Source organism: Dipodomys merriami, unplaced genomic scaffold (assembly GCF_024711535.1).
Source record: "Dipodomys merriami isolate MVZ:Mamm:240054 unplaced genomic scaffold, mDipMer1.0.p SCAF_6, whole genome shotgun sequence".
In the NCBI taxonomy this organism is placed as follows: Eukaryota; Metazoa; Chordata; class Mammalia; order Rodentia; family Heteromyidae; genus Dipodomys; species Dipodomys merriami.
The window spans coordinates 65,352,329-65,375,265 of record NW_027206179.1 but is presented as its reverse complement, the minus strand read 5'-3'; the positions used below and the strand labels follow the sequence as shown (position 1 = coordinate 65,375,265).

At 41.0% G+C, this 22,937-nt stretch overlaps 1 protein-coding gene across 3 annotated transcripts in view; it reads right to left on the bottom strand.

The window, feature by feature from the left end:
- The window catches only part of Flt1 (fms related receptor tyrosine kinase 1), a 187,255-nt gene that overhangs the window by 147,466 nt on the left and 16,852 nt on the right, over positions 1 to 22,937 (bottom strand). For all 3 annotated transcript variants that reach the window (XM_070003052.1, XM_070003054.1, XM_070003055.1), the window contains exons 2-3: positions 8,634 to 8,730; positions 7,680 to 7,903 (exon numbers count right to left, since the gene is read on the bottom strand). In XM_070003052.1, coding sequence (XP_069859153.1) covers positions 7,680 to 7,903; positions 8,634 to 8,730 — 321 coding nt within the window. The remainder of the gene's footprint in view (positions 1 to 7,679; positions 7,904 to 8,633; positions 8,731 to 22,937) is intronic.

The following is a 22,937-nucleotide window of genomic DNA, read 5'->3' as shown; positions in this document are numbered from 1 at the left end:
ATAATGTAGAGAGTACATTTCTTGTTGAACATTGTGATCCCCTCCCATGTTTTTCTCCCACTTTCCCTCCAACTTCTGGCTTCTTGGTGCTAAACTGAGATAAGGGTCTCACAGATTTTCCTGCCTGGGTTAGTTTTGAATCATAATCCTTAGATCTCAGCCTCCTGAATAGCTAGGATTAGTGAACCTTTTTTTTTTCAAGAAGTAGATTTTTTATTTTTTTCTCTATAAAAAGTCAATTGTTTTAGTCTGTTTTCCCCAAAAGGAGAATGTTGCTGCATAGAACCTGTATTTTCCTCCTAAAGATTCTCAGGACATTGAGGAAGATTCTGCTGAGGTATGCTAGAGGCTGTGACAGTCCCTGTTCATCACGACTGCTACAGGGAGCCTTCAATACTGGCTTGGGATGAAGTGTCATCTCTGATCGTCACAGGAGAAGGGAAGCAGCAAGGCTTAGCCCATCACTCTCTACTGACGTCCTGCTTGTTAGAATGGCATCGTTTACTAGACTCACCATCCTAGGGTGGCTATTGGGCATACACACCGCTGCTCAGCTACCCAGTCTGGAGTGTTGGTGGAGCTTTGTGTACTTAAACCATATTGTATCAAGTCTTAGAAGGAGTCAAAAGAAAACTAACATTGGAATCAAACGTGTGAGTGTCCAATGTAACACTAACAGGATCTTCCTCAAGAACAGAGAGGAAGTCTTTGGCACTCCTCGGTGTGAGACGATGGTAGTTGCTTAGGGACACATTCCCAACCTTTTATTTATTTTAAAATTATTATAAAGATGATATACAGAAGGGTTATAGTTACATAAGTCAGGTAAAGAGTACATTTCTTCTTGAACAAGATCATTCCTTCCCTTGTTCTCCCAGCCCTATTTTTTTAACTCTACCACTTTGAGCCATAGCTCCCCTTCTGGTTTTTGAGTGGTGATAAGAATCTCACGGGGACTTTTCTGCCCAAGCTGGCTTCAAACTTTGATCCTCAGATCTTGGCCTCCTGAGTAGTTAGGATTACAAGCCACCAGTACCTGGTTAAGAACCACGTTTAAATGATATCAGCTCCATTTCTCTCGGAGATAAAGTATGTGAAAGTCTTTAAGAAAATCTTATGGTCACTCCTCAGCCGTTAAAGTGAAGAAAACTCAAGTTCTGTACAAATTGTGCATTGGATCTTTTCTCAGAACAGCTGTACCATTAGGCCTTGTACTGCTTCAAGGTCACACAGTCAGGTGAGAGCTTTTCTCCCATGAGGCACATTCATCAAACACCTAATTGCTGTTCTCTCCTAGAAGATCTGCGCTGCTCTGCCTTCTCAACTCTGGTTAGAGAATGCACATCTCCTTACCCTTCTATTTCAAGTCAGGCTGTTATAAGATCTCACCAGTTCTGTGTCCATGGGAATACCAGTGGAGGAGAACCAATGGAGGAGAACCTGCGATGAGAATCTTTCAGACCATTTGCTCCAGTTGACTCAGACAGGAAAGTGATCAAGAAAAGAGAGACAACAGGCACCCATGGCTCATGCATATAACCTAGCTACTTAGGAGGCTGAGATCTGAAGATTACAGTTCAAAGCCATCCATGGTAGAAAAGTCCATGAGACACTTATCTCCAATTATCAGAAAAAACAACCCCCAAACTGGAACTGAACCTGTGGGTCAAGTAGTGGACTACCAGCCTTGAGTGAATAAGCTAAGGGACAGTGCCTAGGCCCTGAGTTCAAACCCTGATAGCAACATGCACATGTGCTTGCATACCCACATCCCCACCTCTTACCCACCTCCCCCACCCCCAAAACAGAAGGAAAGAGATGAGTTCCTTTTACAGGGAGGAACTAAAGGAACATGCATCTGTATCCATTTCTTTTTCACTCACTTTCCAATGATAAGTTCTCAGACATTATATATATTTTGGGGGGGGGGAGGTCCGGTTGTGGGGCCTGAACTCTGGGCCTGGGCACTGTCCCTCAGCTCTTCAGCTCAAGGCTAATGCTGTACCACTTGAGCCACAGCGTCACTTCCGGCTTTTTTCTTTTTGCTCATGTGGTGCTGAGGAATCAAACCCAGGGCCTCATGCATGCAAGGCAAGCGCTCTACCACTGAGCCACCTTCCCAGCCCTCAGACATTATATTTTAGTAGTGCCTCAAGGCTTGGAGGAGTGGGGAGGGAGGCTCCAGCTCACTTTGAGTATGAAGAGCTAGATTCAAGGTCTTTCCAACTAAATTGGATACTTTGACAGAACTTTTCTGGTCAGCCTTCTTGTTTCCCAGCCATAATTCATTAAAGAATAATTTTAACAAAATCTTCTCACCTTTAGAAAAGATGGTCCTAGAGCCTATTTCTTATACACAACAGAGCACCAGTATCCTTCCCTCTCCTCTCCCAAGAGAATAGATATTACCTAAGCAGCCCTAATAGTACCATCCCTCCAGAATCTGCTGCAATTAGTAACAAATTAGGGAGTGCAGTGCAGGGCTCTGTGTGTGTGTGCGCGCGCACGCTCGCTACTAAGTACCAGGGCTTGAAATTAGGGCCTGGGTGCTGTCCCTTAGCTTTTTCATTCAAAGCTGACCCTCTATCACTTGAACCACACCTCCGCCTCTAGATTTTTGCTTGTTAATTGGACATAAGTATGACCCAGCCTTTCTTGCCCCGGTTAGCTTTGAGTCTCAGTTCAGATCTCAGCCTCCTGAGTGACTAGGATTGCAGGCATGAGCCACTGCATCCAGTACTACCATTTATTTAATTGATAGAGAATAGGAGAAGTTATAATTAGTGGACATTTTAGTTTCACTTAGTAATCACTTAGTAGTTAACTATAACTACTGGAATAATTACATTGATTGGATGTATGATATCAAGGTTTGGTGGATGCTTGATGTGCAGAGCGCTGACAATTCTTATGTACACTAACTAGACCATTGTGGATCTAAATCACTGCTGTGGCTGGAAGCAGGGCCTGGTGTACAGCAGGCATGCAAATGTCTAAATACTGGTTTGTTCAGAACTCAACTATTGGATTTAGTGATTTGTAGAGAAAGCTATACAATCTCAATTGTTTTTTTTTCCCCCTCAAAATTCTATAGCCTGTAAATTTGCCTTCTCCAAAATATATGTAAACAGAGGCTCTCATTTTTATGGAAACCTAAAATGAATGAAATGCCAGCACATCTGCAGATACTTATCAAGGGTAGAAATCCATCCTCCAAACAGAACAGCATGTCCTGAAGTAAATATTCAGCAATAAATAAGTGAGAGCCAGTCAGTAGTAGTGAGTAATCTCAGCTGTGGAGAGATGATGGCTGGACTTTTATTAATCCCAGAGCCCATTGTCTGAGTCATCAGAGACAACTTTTGTGCCCCTGGACTAAAATAAACCAGTGTTGAAAGTGTTCAAAAAAAAGACAAAAGAAAACAAAATAAGAAAACAAATACATAAAATGCTTGGCCACTTGGAAAAGTTAGAATTGTTTAAAGGCTTATATCAGAGTCACCCTGGATGTTAATTTACTGTGGTTATGAGACTACTAACACCTACCAGGAAAAAAAAAGAGTTACTTTTCATAGTAGGACAGTTAGATGCACATGGCAAGTGTTCCCTAATATTATCTGATTACATTTACTAGCAAACAATTAAGATTTGGAGTACTTTCCTATGTCTGTAGTAATTGATCCAAGTACCATTAAGTATCAGTGCTATTTAAAAACAATCAGGCTGGGAAGGTGGCTCAGTGGTAGAGTGCTTGTCTTGCATGCATAAGGCCCTGGGTTCGATTCCTTAGTACTACATAAGCAGAAAAAGCCGGAAGTGGGACTGTGGCTCAGGGGTAGAGCGCTAGCCTTAAGCTGAAGAGCTGAAGGACAGCACCCAGGCCCAGAGTTCAGGCCCCGTGAGTGACAAAATAAATAAACAACTAAATATAAAAACAATCTCATTATATATCCTAACATTGTTTTTAATGGTCTCATATAATGTTCCCCAAACTCACAATATATATTTCCTTGTGTGTGTGTGTGTGTGTGTGTGTGCGTGTGTGAGTACTAGTACTGAGGCTTGAACTCAAGGCCTGGGTACTCTCCCTTAGCTTTTTTATGCTCAAAACTAGTACTGTACCTCTTGAGCCACACTGCTTCTTCTGGCTTTTGGCTGGTTAATTGGAGATAAGAGTCTCACAAGCTTTCCTGCTGGGGCTGCTTTTGAATCACAATCCTCAGATCTCAGTCTCCAAGTAGCTAGGATTATAGGGATGACCCAATGATGCCTACTTCAAACTCATATTATTGCATATGTTTCATAATACCAACCTATGTCATAGAGTGCATTTCACAACCCTTCCTTCTAGAACAATCTTTGAAACACACAATTTCCTGATGTCTAACAGATGTTGCAGGAGTTTTAAAATATTAGAATTGTTGGAGGAGAGCAAACCTGATAAACTAAACACATGCTGCTCCTACCTGTACTCAGCCCTTCTCAGATATCAATAATCAATCCTGGCACTCTTGCTCACTAAACCTGGAATTTATCTTTTTTTTGGGGGGGGGTCTGGTCATGGGGCCTGAACTCTGGGCCTGGGCACTGTCCCTCAGCTCTTCAGCTCAAGGCTAGTGCTCTACCACTTGAGCCACAACGCCACTTCCAGCTTTTTTCTTTTTGCTTATGTGGTGTTGAGGAATTGAACCCAGGGCCTCTGGCATGCAAGGCAAGCGCTTTACCACTGAGCCACCTTCCCAGCCCCTGGAATTTATCTTTAATATCAATTCTCACATAGCATTCCACAGAATACCTGTTAACCAAGTCAGTTATTTAATGAATAGTGCATTTTGCTATGTGCCAGGCACTGTGCTGAGGAGATGCATTGCAGACACACCTAGACCTTGTCTTCCTGACCTTTTAGATGAAGAATGGACTTGCCACCCAGATCTGCCCTGTTGTGTGGTTGAGATGGAAAGCATTCTAAGCAGCTACATTTCTGATCTGTCACAAAAGGGGTGCATAGTGTCTACAGTTGGCCCAAGAAAATTGTGAAATCTGCCGAATTTTAGTCGGGATGCATTTTTCTCTCACATTTGTGGAAGAGACAGGGATGTATTCAGGACCCATAATAAAATGCTCTCTTTTCTCCTCAAGAGTCAGATGCAGCATACTAAACCATGAAACTAGAAAAAGTGAACAGCCGTGTATATGATCTTTCTCTCGCCACTCTTGGGCTGCACGATTGCCTCTCTGAAAGGCTCTGTTAATTCTACATCTTGTGTTCTTGCCTCATTAGCTACTCACCACACTCTTCCTCCTGTAAGAGTGAGCTGCCCTGCCCTGCGCAGGTCCCTGGTTTAGGTAAGGTGATACATTTCTGTGATAGCAAGAGGCTAGGATGTCTGGGTTAGCTACTGTTGGAAGAGTGCAAGATATCAAAACAGTTTGAGAAATAGAAAGGGAAAAGTAGCTCAATCACAACAAAGCTGACAATGCTTAAACAGAGGTTCCTGCCAATACCATGTAATAATTGTGCGTGTGTGTGTGTGTGTGTGTGTGTGTGTGTGTGTGTGTGTGTGTGTGTGTATCAATCCTAGGGCTTGAATTCAGGGTTTGGACATTGACCCAGGCACAGGTTCTGTTCTACCACTTGAGCCATAGCTCCAATTCCAGCTTTTTAGTAGTTAATTGCTTTTTAGTAGTTAATTGGAGCGAAGAGCTCATGGACTTTCCTACCCAGGCTGGCTTTAAAATGCAATCCTCACTCAGATCTCAGGCTCCTGAGTAGCTAGGATGATAGATGTGAGTCACCAGCACCTGGCACCATGGAATAGCGCTATTGTCTCCTAGGACCAACCCTCAACTGGAGAATGACACAGAATACTTGGGAAATTGTATAGTTGCTTCATTTCAAACCTACTAACTCCAGCACATAGACCTCCACTAGGAAGACACTAATGCACATTTGTACTCAAGTTGGGTGTTCATTTGTTTTGGTTTGAACTCAAGGACTCATGCTTGCTAGTACCTCAGAGCCATATCTCCAGCCCTGTTTTTGTACTGGTTATTTTCAGGATAGGGTCTTGCTTCCTATGCAGGTTAGTGCCTAAGCTGAGATTTGCCTACTTTAGGTTTCCTGAGGTTTTTAGAATCACAGGCACACACCACCAAGTCCAGCTTCTCTCCATGAAGATTGAGTCTTGGGGACTTTTCTGCCCAGGCTGGCCTGATACCTGGACCCTCCAAATCTCAGTCTTCCCTATAACTAGGAGTAACAAGCACATGTCATTGAGTCCAAGTTGCAAATATGTCTCTTGAGCTTATCTTCCCAGGCTGGTCCCAAACTGAAATCCCCTAATTTCCTGTCTCCCACATAGCTATGATTATAGGCATGAGTCACCGGTGCCCACAGTTGATGTGTTGTGCCTCAGGCATCCACTATTTTCACTTTCTGTTCCTTAGATCCGTTCACAAGTTTTAGAAATTGACAGGAAGTAACCAAGGAGGAACATGATGACAGGGCATTTTTAAAGATCTTTTCCCTCAGAGATCCACTCCTGTCATTAATGTATACTTCTTTATGGATTTTCATTCTTTCCTATGACTACTACTTCATTCACTCCTGTAAGGAGAGAAATAACCAACAGGATTGATTTTTATCTCCTGTCCTCTGCACTCTTCAGCGGTCCTGCAATATTTGCTTCTGGAACATGATGTAATGCAACATTGTCAACTAGAACCCATTTCGTAATAATCAAGCGACATCAGTAACATCAGATTCATCCATTTAGTTTAAAAAAACTCAGTGTTTGAGTTTGTGTGTGTGTGTGTGCATATGTGTGGTGTTTGGTATCAAATCCAGGAACTATGCACAGTATTACTGAACTACATCAGCTTAGAAAAAAAAATCATTTGATGATTTTTAACATACGAGAATACAGTTGTATTAAAGGTCATAATTAATTTGAGATTTCTCTATTTTTTGGTCAGTCCTGGGGCTTGGTCTCATGGCCTGGGCACTGTCCCTGAGCTTCTTTTGCTCAAGGCTAGCTCTCTACCACTTGAGCCACAGCCTCACTTCCGGCCTTTTCTGTTTATGTGGTACTGAGGACTCAAACTCAGGATTTCATGCATCCTAGGCAAGTACTCTACCAATAAGCCACATTCCCAGTCAATTTTTGTTTGTTTGTTTCTTGATTGTGGGGCTTGAACTCAGGGCCTGGACACTGTCCCTGAGTTCTTTTGCTCAAGGCTCACACTCTACCACTTTGAGCCACCTCTGGTTTTTGAGTGGTAATTGAAGAGTCTCATAGGAACTTTTCTGTTTGGGCTGGCTTTGAACTGTGATCCTCAGATCTCATTGACCAGCACACAGCTTGAGATTTCTCAACTATTAAGCAATCAAATGAGGGCCTTTCATATCACCAAACTTTGTGGCAGACACTGCTATATATGGTAGTTACAGTGATGAACTGCTTGATCTTCTCCCCAATACAGTGTACATAATTTATTGCTTAGAATTGAAAATTCTTGTTGAAATTGATGATCAAGAACTATATTAACATACAATCTCTTCCCTAGCCCATTTCTTCTTTTCTTGCTAAGAAAAGCCACTTTCCCAATGGATCAGGGTACACTTTTAGGATCCCCTACCCACCAGTAGCAAACAGAACATAGAAAAATGGAAGTCTTACCATTAATAAATATATAGATTTCAGATTCGACCTTCTTCTTTGAAGCAGATGTAGGTAGGTATCTGCAGCTGTAGAAACCTGTGTGGTTCGCCTGAACCATGTTCAAGGTCAATGTACTGCAGAATTGTTTGTTGTCCTTTCCACAGGCAGAATTAATTATGCTCAGGCTTTTGCTTTCCTTATTCACTGTTTTAGGGAAAAACCATGAGTGGGCTGCTTCTCCCCTGCAATCAACAATAAGGAAAGAAAACACAGTCAAGGCTGGGCACAGCATTAAATCCAAAGCATACATTTTTATTGGGAAGCATTCTGAGGTCCTTTATTTATTTTTTGGTGGTACTGGGGATTGAACTCAAGACCTCACACTTGCTTTACCACTGTGCTACACCTCCAGCCCCTAATGGCATTGGTTATTTTAAAGATAAGACTGTTGTTTTATGCCTAGGGATGACAGGAATGTACCACAGAGCCAAGCAGTTGTGTTTCCCCCCACAGGTGGGCTAATAGGCATGTACTACCACACTCAGCCACTGACTAAATGACTCAGGAACTTCTTTTTCCTCAGGTTGGTCTCCAACTGCGATCTCCTTTGAAATCTCTAAGCCTCCTGAGTGGCTTGGATTACAGGCTTAAGCCACTATGCCTGATCTTGAGATCTTAAGGCTCTTTTGACAGAAAAGTAATATATTCAGAACAGCTTCCAGAGAATTCTCAGAATAAATGCAAATAATGCTTGGACATCATGCCTTTGTTCCCTGAGTAATGTTGTTCCCTCCATGGGTTTATCCTCCATCGAAGGTCAACACACACAGCTGGCACATTTCAACACACAGGAGACCTCAGTGGTCCCTACTTTTCTGTTATTTGAGGAAGCCTTTCTGTCCTACCAAGGAATGAAGGGTTTTGCCTTGAGAAGGACAAGTTAATTATTCTCAAACCAACAGATCCTCTTACCTGCACTGAAGATTCAGTGTTTGGCCTGCTTGTATGACGTGCTGGGCGCCTTTTAAATTCAGTTCAGGACCTTTTAGTGTTGAACCTGAACTAGATCCTGGAAAACAAAATTTTGTACGGTTATTTGCATCATCTTTCTTTCCTCTCTCTCTCTCTCTCTCTCTCTCTCTCTCTCTCTCTCTCTCTCTCTCTCTCTCTCTCTCTGTCTCCCAGTACTAGCACTTAAGGCTACTGTTCTTACTACGTAAGGCACATGTCCACTTCCTGTTTTTTGGTGGTTAATTGGAGATAAGAGTCTCATAGACTTATCTGCCCAACTTCCTGAGTTGCTACGATTATAGGCATGAGCCACCAGCACCAGCTTCTTCTTTTTATTTTTTTGTAAAGATGCTTCTCTTTTTAATTTGATTACAGATGCATAAAGATACACTAAACATCAATTTCCTTAATTCACAATTTTTTCCTTAGTCTTGCTCACAAATACAATATATCCTTTTATACTAAATGATCTAAATATCATTGAAAAGCCCATCTATTTAAAATAGCAATAGATTACAATATGGTTCAAAATGTAACCATCCTGAGAATATATAACAACTTATTTAAAACTCTCAAGAAGAAGTATTGTCATGTGAAGTACATTTTTATTAGCGGGTGTCTTTCTACTGATGTGGGTCCAACTATTTCATTTTTTTTCTAGGTATGAAATATAGCTGGGTGCTGTGGCTCACGCCTGTAATTCTACCTACTCAGGAGGCTGAGATCTGAAGATTGAGGTTCAAAACCAGCACAGGCAGAGGAAGTCCAAGAGACTCTTATCTCCAACTAACCAGCCCAAAGCTGAAAGTAAAAGTGTCGCTCAAGTGGTAGGCACCAACCTTGAGCAAAAAAGCCAAGTGAGAGCACCAGGCACTGAGTTCAAGCCCCAGTACACACACACACACACACACACACACACACACACACACACACACACACACACACACAGCATAAAGATGACATTTACCTCATAAGTAGGAATAATTATTGTATAAAAATAAAGTTCTTTTGATGTTTGGAAATGCTACCTTCACTGGATCATTATTGATACACATATCAAATCATTGCAATTACCTAATTTAATAATTTCTTTCTTAAAATGTATAAAGCTACATACTGGTGGTTCATACCTATAATCCTAGCTACTTAGTAAACTGAGATCCAGAGGATAGTTGTTTAAGCCTGGCTGGGAATAAAAGTACATGAGACTCCATCTCCAATTAGTGAACAAAAATCTAGGGTGGAAGTGTAGCTCAAGTGGTAGAGTACTCATTGAGAAACAAGAAGAAGTCTGGGAAGGAAGGTGGTTCAGTGGTAGAGTACTTGCCTCGTATGTCTGAGGCCCTGGGTTCAATTCCTCAGCACCACATAAACAGAAAAAGAAAAACAAGAAGAGTGAGCTTGAGGCCTCAGAATCATGGTGGGAGGAGAAGAGTATGGAAACTTCTCTAGATTTTTAACGTAACTGAGTCATTGCTTAAGCAAGATTTTGGTCTAGTCATTTTCCTTTCTGAACTAGCTTCCTTATTCGGAAAACTAATTTTAGAATCAGAGTCAGTTTTAGAAGCTGTTTAGTCCATCTTACATAATCTCTGAGTTTCTTCTAGGATGGTACAGTAAAGGGAAATGTTCGTTTTTACGTGACATTTGACAAGCACATGGCATGGGAAGCAGGGAGAAACATGATGTACATATCTTACACAACTTGGCAATGCTGTCCATCCTAGCTACCAGCTTTGTGAGCCTGCACGAGTCCCCTCTTCCTCCAGCTCTTAGTTCTCTCATCTGTGAAAGAAGACATGGTACTGGATACTCATGGATGTCTGATCTACTGACTTTCCCATCCACAGGGATTCTGTAGGATTCTTTGGGCTAAAAGTCCTTTGTGATTGAGCCTCCTTTTTTTTCTTTTGGTGTGTGTGTGTGTGTGTGTGTGTGTGTGTGTGTGTGTGTGTGTGTGTGTGTGTGTGTGTGTGTGTGTATTCAGTCTTGAGCTCAAGACCTGGGCACTGTCCCTTATGTGTGTGTGTGTGTGTGTGTGTGTGTGTGTGTGTGTGTGTGTGTGTGTGTGTGTGTGTGTGTGTGTGTGTGTGTGTGTGTGTGTGTGTGTGTGTGTGTGTGTATTCAGTCTTGAGCTCAAGACCTGGGCACTGTCCCTTAGCTTTTTCATTCAAGAAGATGCTCTACCATTTGAGCCATACTTCCACTTCTATTTTTTTTTTTTTTTTAGTGGAGATAAAAGTCTCATAGATTTGTCTAACTTGGCTCTCTTTGAACCTCTTTTCTCAGATCTCAGCCTCTGGAGTAACTAGTATTACAGACATAAGCCACTAGGACTTGTCTATATGTTTTTTGCTTTGTTTTGATGTTTTTTATGTTGCTGATGATACAGATTAATCTTTTTTATTATTGTTGGTAAGTATTGTACAAAGGATTGCAATTCTGTAACTCAGGTTATGAGAACAATGCTTCTTAGTCAATGTCACCATTCTTCAGTCTCCCCCATATTCCCCTCCTGTCTTACTCTCAAGTTACATAGTTCATTTTTTTACATAATGTAATGACTGTATTTGCTTACCCTTCCTCCCTCCATTCCTGGACCCACCCTTTAAGCTCCCTAAAACATGCTTTCACTTCCTAGTTACATTAATTTATTTTTATGTTTTGCTGGTCCTGGGCTTGAACTCAGGGTCTGGGCACTGTCTCTGAGCCTCTTTGTGCTCAAGGCTAACACTCTACCACTTGAGCCACAGCGCTACTTCTGGATTTTTCTGATTAGTTTATTGGAGATAAGAGTCTCACAGACTTTCCTGCCCAGGCCGCTCTCCCCTTACTGAGTAGCTAGGATTACAGGCATGAGCCACTGGTGCCCAGCTACATTAAGAGTTGTTTGTTTTTTTTAAAAAAAAAAACAATTGTATTGTTATTATAAAGGTGATGTACAAAGGGGTTACAGTGATATGAGTCAGGTAAAGAGTACATTTCATTTTGGAAAATATCATCTCGTTACTCTCTTCCCAGATTAGTATCATAAAAGTAACTTTTATAGACAATTCATTATGGTATAAAATTACTACTAAATAACAAACTAGCTAACAATTTTAAATCACCATTTCATATAAATAACATTTTCCCATCAAACAGAAATTTGCTCAGGTACCCAGGGATACACTTTGCTCTTTGCTCATTGTTTCTGATACAGTGTGTCAATGAAAATCAGTGGTCCATGTGAGTTATTTGGTTTTCCTGGACCCACAGAGCCAGTAATTGATATCGCTTGTTCTGAAAACTTTCTACATCAGAATAGTTTCTGCTTTTCCAGTACAGAACTCCAGAACTTTAATTGAACAATGGTTCATATGCTGGCAAAGACCCAGCACAATATCCTGCGGAAAATTCTGGCATTGCTTGTGGTCCTATCTGTAGTCTCCATGAGGATGGATACCTCCATCTAGGAGATGACAGGGCAAAACCTCCATATTCATGATAGATTTCCAAATGAGATGAAACTTCTCCCCGAAGGCAAACAGAGTAAGTTTATTTGAAAGTGAAAGGAAAGTAGCAAGACTTTTGGAAGACAGAGCCCCCAAAGAATCTTTATCAGGGAATCTGAGTTTTCCTAATCTTCATCAAGGAGAACCTGTAACCTTGGGCTGGCCTGAGCCATGCATGTCCAGCTATGAGATGTGTTTTTAGAAGGTGCTTTAAGGTAAATGCCACCATAAGTTCCTGTCTGCCCTCCTCATACTGTCTAACCTAAAGATAACCTAACAGAGTATAGAGAAAAGACACTAGAGGAAAAGTAGTGTTTATGGAAAGTTTACAGGAGAAAATACTAAGAAAAGATATATTAACAAACTTTGTACTTGGAATGAGAAAGCTAGAAAAAGCAGTTAAGACAAGTAGAACAAGTAAATATAAAGATAAGTATAAGAAAATGGTATTTCCAAGTACCTATAAGAAACTCAGATCTCATAAAGATAAACGGAAATCAATGAAGATCAATTTATACATGTAACCCAGCACTCTAGAGGCTGAGACAGGACAGTGAGTTGCAGGCCAGCCAGAGCAACTAGTGAGGATACTACTTTAGGGGAAAAAATGATGACTGGAAATGCCAACCCTATAGCTTAACAGGAAAACTGATAAGGAGAAAGGAAAGCAAAATATTATTTCTCAAATGCTTTCAAATCACATTTTCTTTGAGGCAAATGAATCTCCATCTCTGCCTGACGAATGACTAGTTAACTAGCATGTTGACGGCCTGCCAGACACTTGCTATCCGATTAGCAATGCATATAAAGAAATAAATATGCACATACTCCATCATGTACTTGTGGGCAAGCGGGTAGCACCTTCCAGTAACTCAGAGCCACATGGCCCATGGAGAGAACCATCCACAGGATATTTCCATTTCAAGGGTGGAGTGCCTGCCCTCAGTTAACAATGATTTCCTCATTATAAAGCTTGGGTGGGTGTCCAAATTTTCCACTTTTTGCCACAATAGAACTCTGACTTAAAGAACTATTCTCTCCCTTTCCCCCAAGGTCAACTACAGTAGAATCAGGAGGGAAGAAAGTTTGTTTTTTATATCAGGAAAAGTGATGTTTAACCACAATAAAAAAAACAAAACCACACCACAGACCATTAAAAAATGGCCTTTCTCGCCTGCTTCTTTGTTAGAACTGTTAAGGTTAGGCAGTGTGGATAAAAGCTTGAAACAAAACAAAAAAATCAAAAATGTTCTTTCTGGCACGTTGTGTTGATTTTTTTCATCATAATGTCTCTACATTTTCCAATAGGTAGTGTCAAACTTTACATCTCTAATAAAAATCCCAGTTCTCTTTCCCTATATGCCAAATGTCTGATAGAAAACTGCCTTCCATCCACCTTCATTTCATTAGCCAAAATGGAATTTGTGTGTGTGTGTGTGTGTGTGTGTGTGTGTGTGTGTGCCAGTACAGGGGCTTGAACTAAGGCCTCGGGCACTGTTGCTTAGCTTTTTCCACTTGAAGCACAGCTCCATCTTTGGCTTTTTTGGACAAGGGAGTGGTTAATTGGAGATAAGAGTCTCAAAGTACTTTCTGGACCTGACTGACACCAAACCACCATCCTCTGATCTCAGCCTCCTAAGTAGGAATGATTACAGGCATGTTCTACCAGCAGTTGGCTTTGCTGTCATTTTTAAGATTCGATATAATAGTAATGCTAGTTACTGGTAGCTCACACCTATAATCCCAGCTACTCAGGAGGCTGAGATCTAAGAATTGTGGTTTGAAGCCAGTCCAGGCAGAAAAGTCCATGAGATGTTTATTACAATAAAAAAGGAACAAAACAAAAAAACAAAAATTAGAAGTAGTGCTATGGCTCAAGTGGTGGAGCACTAGCTTGAGCAAAAGAAGCTCCAGGACAGCGCTAGGACATGAGTTCAAGCCCTGGTATCAGCAAAAAATAAAATATAAAAATAAAAAATTAATAATACTCTTATAGAAAGATGAACTAAAAATGTCTTTAGAAAACTACCAATAGCATTGACTTAGATAAAAATAGAATTCTCACTTGCTGTGTGCCACTTCAAGACAATCCCTTAACTCTTCTTTCTACCAGATGCTAGCCTGGAGCTCTATTGTGTTGAAATTAAAGGATTATTTTGTTAGAAAAGAGCTTTAGCCAAACTCAGCAACTGTACTTTGTTGAACAGCACTATGCTTAAGTGATGGTGGTCCCAGAAGCCTGGTGATATTGTAGCTGTCTTTCGTTGGGTACATACACTACGTTGTTCATACAAGGAATCTGCCTTACATTTCCCAGAATGTAGCCCTGTTATTAAATAACATACAACTGCATTAATCATGAAACATCTGTTTTCTTCATTTTTAGCCATTCATCTTCCAGATCTACTCCTAATGAGTCCTGTTATATAGCCAGGATAAAGACACTCTTCATCTCAGATTCCTCATCCGTCAACACAGGAGGTGAGACTTTGATTTGCCTAATCCCTTCCAGCCTAAAAATTCTGAATCTGAGGTCACAGTCAATGAACAAAAGGTATAAGTCAGACATCTGATTTTTAAAAATTATGATGATGAAAAGACAGTCCAATTTTTAAAACTTAAGGGGTTGAATAGACATTTTCCCAAAGAAGATATGAAAAGATAAAAGACAGGAAAGTGAAATCAAATTGTTAATGAGCTGGGAGCTGATGGTTCACACCTGTAATTCTAGCTACTTAGGAGGTTGATATCGGAAGATTGGGTTTGAAGCCAGCCAGGGCAGAAAAAGTCTATGAGACCCTTATCTTCAATTAACCAGCAAAAAGCCAGAAATAGAGCTGTAGTTCATGTGGTAAGGCACCAATCTTGAACAATAAAAGCTAAGGGACAGAATCTAGCCGGAGTAAAAGGCCCAGTATCAACACATAACACTCTCTCTCTCTCTCTCTCTCTCTCTCTCTCTCTCTCTCTCTCTCTCTCTCTCTCTCTCTCTCTCTCTCTCTCTCTCTCTCTCTCTCTCTCTCTCTCTCTCTCTCACACACACACACACACACACACACACACACACCCCTACATACACAATAAGATGCCATTTCATGCATATTGGATAACTGGATAACTTCAATGAAAGCAACAATGAATGTTGGTAGAAATGTTAGAACGCTCAGACATTTCAGGTATGATTTTTAAATGGTGCAGACACTTTGGAAAGCAGGGCAGCAGCTTCTTGGATGGGCAATTACATGCCTACATAGCTACACAAGAAAACTGAAAACATACGCCCACATAACAACACATATACTAGCCAAAATGTGGGAACAACCCAGTGTCTATCAAATGGATTAGGAAAAGCCAAACAATGGACTATGGTTGGATCATTAAAAGGAATGTTGAACTGATTTGTTGAACTGATTTGTACTATCATATAGACAAACCCTGGAACATTGTGTCAGTGCATGCAAAGAAAAACCCATAAGGGCACAGTGGAAAATGATCATCTGCTACTACAGAGAGGCCTTGGGAGAAATTCAACCTTCTAGCAGCTCCATCTTAATGTTCAGCTTCCAGAATTATAAGAAAGGAAACTTCTGTTGTTAAAAACACTACACTAGCTAGGTGCAGGTGGCTCATGCCTATAATCTTAGCTACCCAGGAAGCTGAGATCTGAAGATTGTAGTTCAAGGACAATCTGGGCAGAAAAGTCCATGAGACTCTTATCACGAATTAAACCACAAAAAAAAGCCAGAAATTGAACTATGGCTCAAAAGGTAGAGTGACAGCCTTGAGCAAAAAAGCTCAGGGGCAGTGCCCAAACCCTGAGTTCAAGTCCAGAACCAGCATAACATTTTTAAAAAATTAACAAAAATAACCACACACACACACACCACCACCACCACCACCACCACCACCACCACCACACTAAATAAAAACCAATCATAAAAGGCTACATATTATATAAGTCCATTTGTATAATGTATCCAAAATACATAAACCCATAGATAGAAATCAGAAGTCAGGTATGGTGGTACACACCTGCAATCCTAGCACTTGGGAGCCTATGCCAGGAGGATTAAGCTATGCCAGGTAGCAAGGATTGTCTCAGGAAAACAAAAGGGAGAGGGGAAGTTGCTAGGTAGAGGAGAATAGTGGGGTGTGGAGTTTTGGGGTGATGGATAGAAATGTTTTTAAATTAGTGGTGATGGGTGTACAATTCCACATACTAGAAACTATTGATTTAAATGTGTCAGTGTTGTAATCTCCTACAGTTACATTTGGGTATCATATTCTGTTTCCCACAAAAGTGAATTTTCTCTCTGTGAAGTAGCTACTAAGGACAACAATGAGTTATTACTGAAGTGACCCCAGACTTAACACTGAAGCTTGCACTGAGCACTGAACTGTTTTGGCGTCTGTGGCTGCGTGGCTGCATCTGACCATTGGTGTAAGCTTTTATACTAGTTAGGTTTTTTTGTTTGTTTGTTTGTTTGTTTGTCAGTCTTAAGGCTTGAACTCTGGGTCTGGGCGCTGTCCCTCAACTCTTCAGCTCAGTGAGTGTTCTACCACTTGAGCCACAGCACTACTTCCAGTTTTCTTGTGGTTAACTGAAGATAGTCTAAGGGACTTTCCTGCCCAGGCTGGCTTTGAACCACAATCCTCAGATCTCAGCTTCCTAAGTAGCTAGAATTATAGGCATAAGCCACCAGCACCTAGCTATACTAGTTGCTTTCTTCCTTAAAATTTTAGGAGGCTGAAATTTGGAGAAATCATTTTTCTTTTCTTCTTAGTGATGTCATTCACGGAGAAGTTTTAGAAGCAATTTTGCTATCTATCTAAACGCAGTCTTATAAATTCAATTGAATGTTAATTTAAAATCATTTCTAAAGGCACATATTTTGAATTTGAACTATTTAAATGGGAATTTTTTTTAACAACCTGAGTCACATTGACAAGTAGGTTGCTAGAATGCTCTGAAGGAATCTACTGGTGTTTTCTTTTCTATTAAAGTTGGTGATTTCAAATTTGTTTTAAACTCAGAGCTTTGGATAGTAGATTTGTGTCCAACAAGAAGCATCTGTCTTTCATTTTGCAGACTGTGTTTTCAATAAGACCTAATCCTACATGATAAATGGCCTCTTTATCAAAATATAATTCCCTGAGTCTCATGTTTCTAAAATTGGAACATAAGACTATGAGCTATTTACCAAGGTTGTGTGAGGTTAATTAAACATAATTCAAAATAAAAGAAGGTCCCTTCTTCAAGATGGACCTTACTAAAAGCTCATACCTGAAATCTCACAGAAAGAACCTTTTTGGTTGGTGGTTAAGGGGTGAAGAATGCAACTACAAATTTCTAGAAGCTACCAACATTCCTATTTGTGATGCTAATTTCTGCAGGGCTCTGGTACTAAATTAAATCTGGGTTTTAACTCAGTGTCATGCCTCGTGTGTGTGTGTGTGTGTGTGTGTGTGTGTGTGTGTGTGTGTGTGTGTGTGTGTGTGTGTGTGTGTGTGTGTGTGTGTGTGTGTGTGTGTACGTACCAGTACTATGGCTTGAACTCAGAGTCTGAGTCCTGCTGCTAAAATTTTGTGCCCAAGGCTAGTGCTCCACCATTTGAAACACACCTCTACTTCTTGCTTTTTGGTAGTTAATTGGAGTTAAGTCTCATGGACTTGCCTGTCTGGGCTGTCTCCAACTTCCTGATCCTCAGATCTCACTCTCCTGAGTAACCAGGATTACAAGCATGAGTCATTGGTTCCTGGCTCATATATTTTTCTGCTCACACAATATGGATATTATAACTGAGTACACTGATTAGAATTACATTGAATGAAGACACATGCAATGGCTAAGGTGACAGAGACATGGTTGGGTGAGGGCACTGAAAACACTTTCATTTCTAGAATGATGGAGAAAAACCAGAGGTTTCTGTTCCATCTGCCAACAGACTATACAGGAGATGTGATGACCACAGGAAATTGCATGGCAATTGCATGTGTGTGTGTGTTCACATGTGTGTATATGTACTTCTGAAGATGGAATCCAGGACATCATATACCCTAGGCAAGCACTGTACAACCAAGCTTCACCCTGGATACCTACAACTTATATTTTTCTGTCAGTCAGTAAAACCCATAGATAGATTTTCAGCTCACAGCACAAGATGTCACACTGTTTTCTGGTGATGTCTAAAATGATCAGAACTGGTCCATCCATCCATCCATCCACGGGTGTTGAAGTCATTCATTTTTTCCATCAACTTTATCAATGTTATTTCAAAGGGAAACATACACATGTTAAAATGACGCTGCTATAATCACACCCACACCCTGGGAGGGGCATGTTCTCAGTGTACCCCTTGAGGCTTTTTACTTGACTGGCTTATTGGAGGGTCAGTTAACAAGGCACAGTCATTGATCATTAGGCCTTTCACCACCCACCATCAGTGCCCTACAGTTCACACAACTCCTTTCACGTGACTTCTGAATTAATTAAGATTGGCCCAGGAGATGCTCAAATGCTCTCCTCCCACACTGCTGTTCTTTTACCGACTGGGTTCAGAACTCTCCTCCATAGAGCTGTCTGACAACCTGTTGTTTCATTTTACTGCTATATGTCATAGTATCGTCTGAGCTATGTGGAACATAGGTCAAGCTCTGGCTGACAGGGCACTACATGGCTCAGAAGACATTCAGCAGAAAAATTTGGAGAGCTTCATCTGGTTGTGCAAAGACCTGGGAACGGAACAAATGCTTCTGACACCCCCAAAATGCAGAGGCAACATTGTCTTAGACACATCATCTCTGTTTCCTCTATTAATAGTAAGAAGGTTCTGGGCACTGGTAGCTCACACCTGTGAGCTCCTACTCAGGAAGCTGAGATCTGAGGATCATGGTTTGAACCTAGCCTGGGCAGAAAAGTCTGTGAGATTCTTATCTCCAACTAACTAGCAAAAAGGTGGAAATGAAGGTGTCTCAACTGGTAGAGCTCCGGACTTCAATGGAAAAGCCAAGGTAACACATGTAGCCCTGAGTTCAAGCCTCAGTATTAACACACACACACATACACACACACACACACACACACAAATACCAAGAAGCTGTTCCATTTGAAGCATGCTCTCCTGAGCTTATTCTCTTCCTCCCCCCCCCATACTGTTCAGAGGGCTCAATGATAACTGGATTCTGTTGTCATGTCTTATAGGATGTTTCATAATCTCTAGCAGTACTATGCTGTCATTCAAGTTGAAAGTTATTATTTCAAGCTAGAATATTTGCATTTTCCCATCACAAACATTCAAAAAAAAGAATACCATAATTGATTCTTTGGTACAGGTGTGGGCTTATTATACAATATAAAATACACAAGATTAAAAGTGTAACTCTTGACTTCATGGAAATAAGTAATTTTTTTTCTTTTTTGGGGAGAGGGATACTAGGGCTTAACTAAGTGCCTAACACAAGATTAGCATGTATTCTATCACTTGAGCCAGACTACTAGTCTCCCCCAACTTTTTTTCTGCTTTATTTTACAGATGAGATTTCACAGTTTTGCACAGGACCATCCTTGTATCACAATCTATCTATGTTTTCCACAAAGCTAGGCTTATAGATGTATGTTACCATACCCAGCTTATTTTTTGAGATGAGCACTCATGATTTTCTTGGTCTCTGTCTCCCAAGTCAAAAGAAATTGAAGCTGAGCTTAATGATACATGCGAACTCAAAATTTTGGAGATTGAGCCTGGGAGACTAAAAGTTCAAGACTATCTTGGGTCATATTAGGAGTTCCAGGCCAGCCTGACTACACAGCAAGACTCTCTCAAAGAAACAAAACAAAACTAAGAAAAAGAATAAGAAAGGAAAGAGAGAAGCAAGATTGCAAGGCTGAGTGGGACAAAGTTCCTGTTAAGTTTCAGTTTCTTTTGATCGTTTATGTAGTCCAAATTCCATAGAAAACATTTTTCTGAAATTCTTTAGGATATAGATAAAGAACATGTTTTAAATTTACCAAGAAGAAAGCCAAGAGGATCTCTTGTCTTTGCAACCAATAACATATACAAGCTCTCTGTCATTAGAAGCTTATCCATGATAGTGTGACCACATTATAGAAGTACTATAGCATTCTACACTCTTTCTAGTCTCATTTAACACTGTTTTGCACCATTGTGTCAAATCAGTTTCCTTCTAAATTAAACTATCTGAAATATAATTCCCCTCCATTACACGTAGTTTAGTCATGCTTAGACAATTGAGATGGATATGTTAATTAGACTGTTCTTTTGCTGGGTGTGCTGGTGCTAGAACTTGAACTCAGGGTCTGGGTGCTGTCCCTGGGCATTTTTTTGCTCAAGGGTAACACTTTACCACTTGAACCATAGCTCCACTTCTGGCTTTTTGGTGGTTAATTGGAGGTAAGAGTCTCATGGGCTATCCTGCCCAAGCTGGCTTCAAACCACAGTCCTCAGATCTCAGCTTCCTGAATAGCTAGGATTGCAGGTGCAAGCCACCATTGCCCAGCTAGACTGTTCTTTTTAAATCTAGGTCCTTTTATTTTCAGTTTCCTTAAATATTTACTAGCCATGCCTTCCTAAGATTTTATAGACTTTTTTCTCTTAAGTCTTGTCTTAGATGGAGAATTTGTGTTGTACAAGCTTTGCTGAGAGTCAAAGTTCTAGAAGGAAAAGTGAACTATCACAAGTAGCAGATTGGGGGGGGGGGTGGTCGTGGGGCTTGAACTCTGGGCCTGGGTGATGGTCCTTCAGCTCTTCAGCTCAAGGCGAGCACTCTACCACTTGAGCCACAGTGCCACTTCTGATTTTCTGGTGGTTTATTAGAGATAAGAGTCTCACAGACTTTCCTGCCTGGGCTGGCTTTGAATTGAGATCCTCAGATCTCAGCCTCCTGAGTAGCTAGGATTACAGGTGTGAGCTACTGGTGCCCAGTAAGCATCTTAATTTTTAAAAGAAATAGTGTACTGAACATACAACTCTCTTCAATATGTGGTATTGAGGCTTTTCTTCCAAACATCCATTGAAGACTTTAGAGTCATTTGGATCTCAAATCTGAGGAATACTAAGTTAATTCTCAGGACACTTTCACTCATATACTTTCATTACTATACCTACAACTTAGCCTTACCCCTCCCCCTGGAAGTATTATAGCCAGTTGCATACACATACATACATACAGGGGTACTAACATGGAGCAATGACTCCTTTAATGGCCTCCTCAGACCCAGGGAAATGGCTGACAATACAGCATCAGTCCATCCAGGATTACAGGGTGACTCCTCTATATGCAAGGTACTCTTCTAGACTCACAACTGCAAAGATGGACCAGAAACAGTCCTTTCTCTTCAACAGCTTCCAAGCCAAAGTTGAATTCTTAGAAGATGTCATTTAGAAGGAGAATAGATAAATACCTAGAAATTTCTAAGATAGCAAGTCTGCAAATGGAGATCTTCTCCACACTAGGTATAACTTGTGGTTAATGGATTTTTTTGGGGGGTGCGGGGTATATGGAGTTGCAAGTTCACTAAGTACAAGCATTTCACCTTGGTAAAAAAAAAAATCACTATACCCATGTTTTCCCCTATTTGCAATAACTAGTATATGTCTGGGACAAGCAGAAAAAGTCAGATAGGATGATGTTAAGCGAGGGCTGGGAAGGTGGCTCAGTGGTAGAGCGCTTGCCTTGCATGCATGAGGCCCTGGGTTCGATTCCTCAGCACCACATAAGCAAAAAGAAAAAAAGCTGGAAGTGGCACTATGGCTCAAGTGATAGAGTGCTAGCTTTGAGTTGAAGAACTGAGGGACAGTGCCCAGGCCCAGAGTTCAGGCCCCACGACCAGACCCCCCAAAAAAAGATGATGTTAAGTGAAATGAACCCCAAGATAGGGACACAAGTGGTTTTTTTCTTCCTTGCTATTGTTTCTAACATATTTATAAAGTATCATGTGATTTTTTTTTTGTTGCTTTGTATGTCCCCCTCCCCCCCCGCTTTCACTGTATTTGATGTTGGTATAATTTGTGGAGGGGAAGGGAAAAAACAAATTGTTTAAATAGGGATACAGATTGATCCATTGCAACAATGAGATGTACAAGATGCTATGTCGAAAAACGAACCTTACAATTTAGGCAGGGTTGGGGAGGTGGGGGATGGGAGGAGTGTAGTTGAGGAGTAGGAGGGACAGGATGGTGGGGGAAAAACAAAGGAGGAGGCGACAATGCTAGATAAGAAATGTACTCATGCTGGGCATCAGTGCTCATGCCTGTAATCCTAGCTACTCAGGAGGCTGAGATCTGAGGATCATGGTTCAAAGCCAGCCCAGCCAGGAAAGTCTGTGAGACTCTAATCTTCATTAAACCACCAGAAAACCGGAAGTGTTACTGCGGCTCAAGTGGTAGAGTGTTATTCTTGAGCTGAAGATCTGAGGGACAGCGCCGTGGCCCAGAGTTCAAGCCCCACGAACAACAACAACAACAACAAAAAAGAAATGTACTCATTACCTTGCTCATGTAACTGTAGCCCCACTGTGTACAGTATTTTCACAATAAAAAACTTATTTTTAAAAATCACTGCAAACCTTTCACAAAATACTAACACTTATTCAAAGCTAGGCATTTAATGCCTGTAGTACTAGCTATTCAGGAGACTGAGATCTGAGGAACTTAGTCCAAAGCCAGCCCAGGAAGAATAGTCCATGAGACTCCTATCTCCAATAAGCCAGCAGAAGACTAGGAAGGTGGCTCAGTGGTAGAGTGCTTGCCTT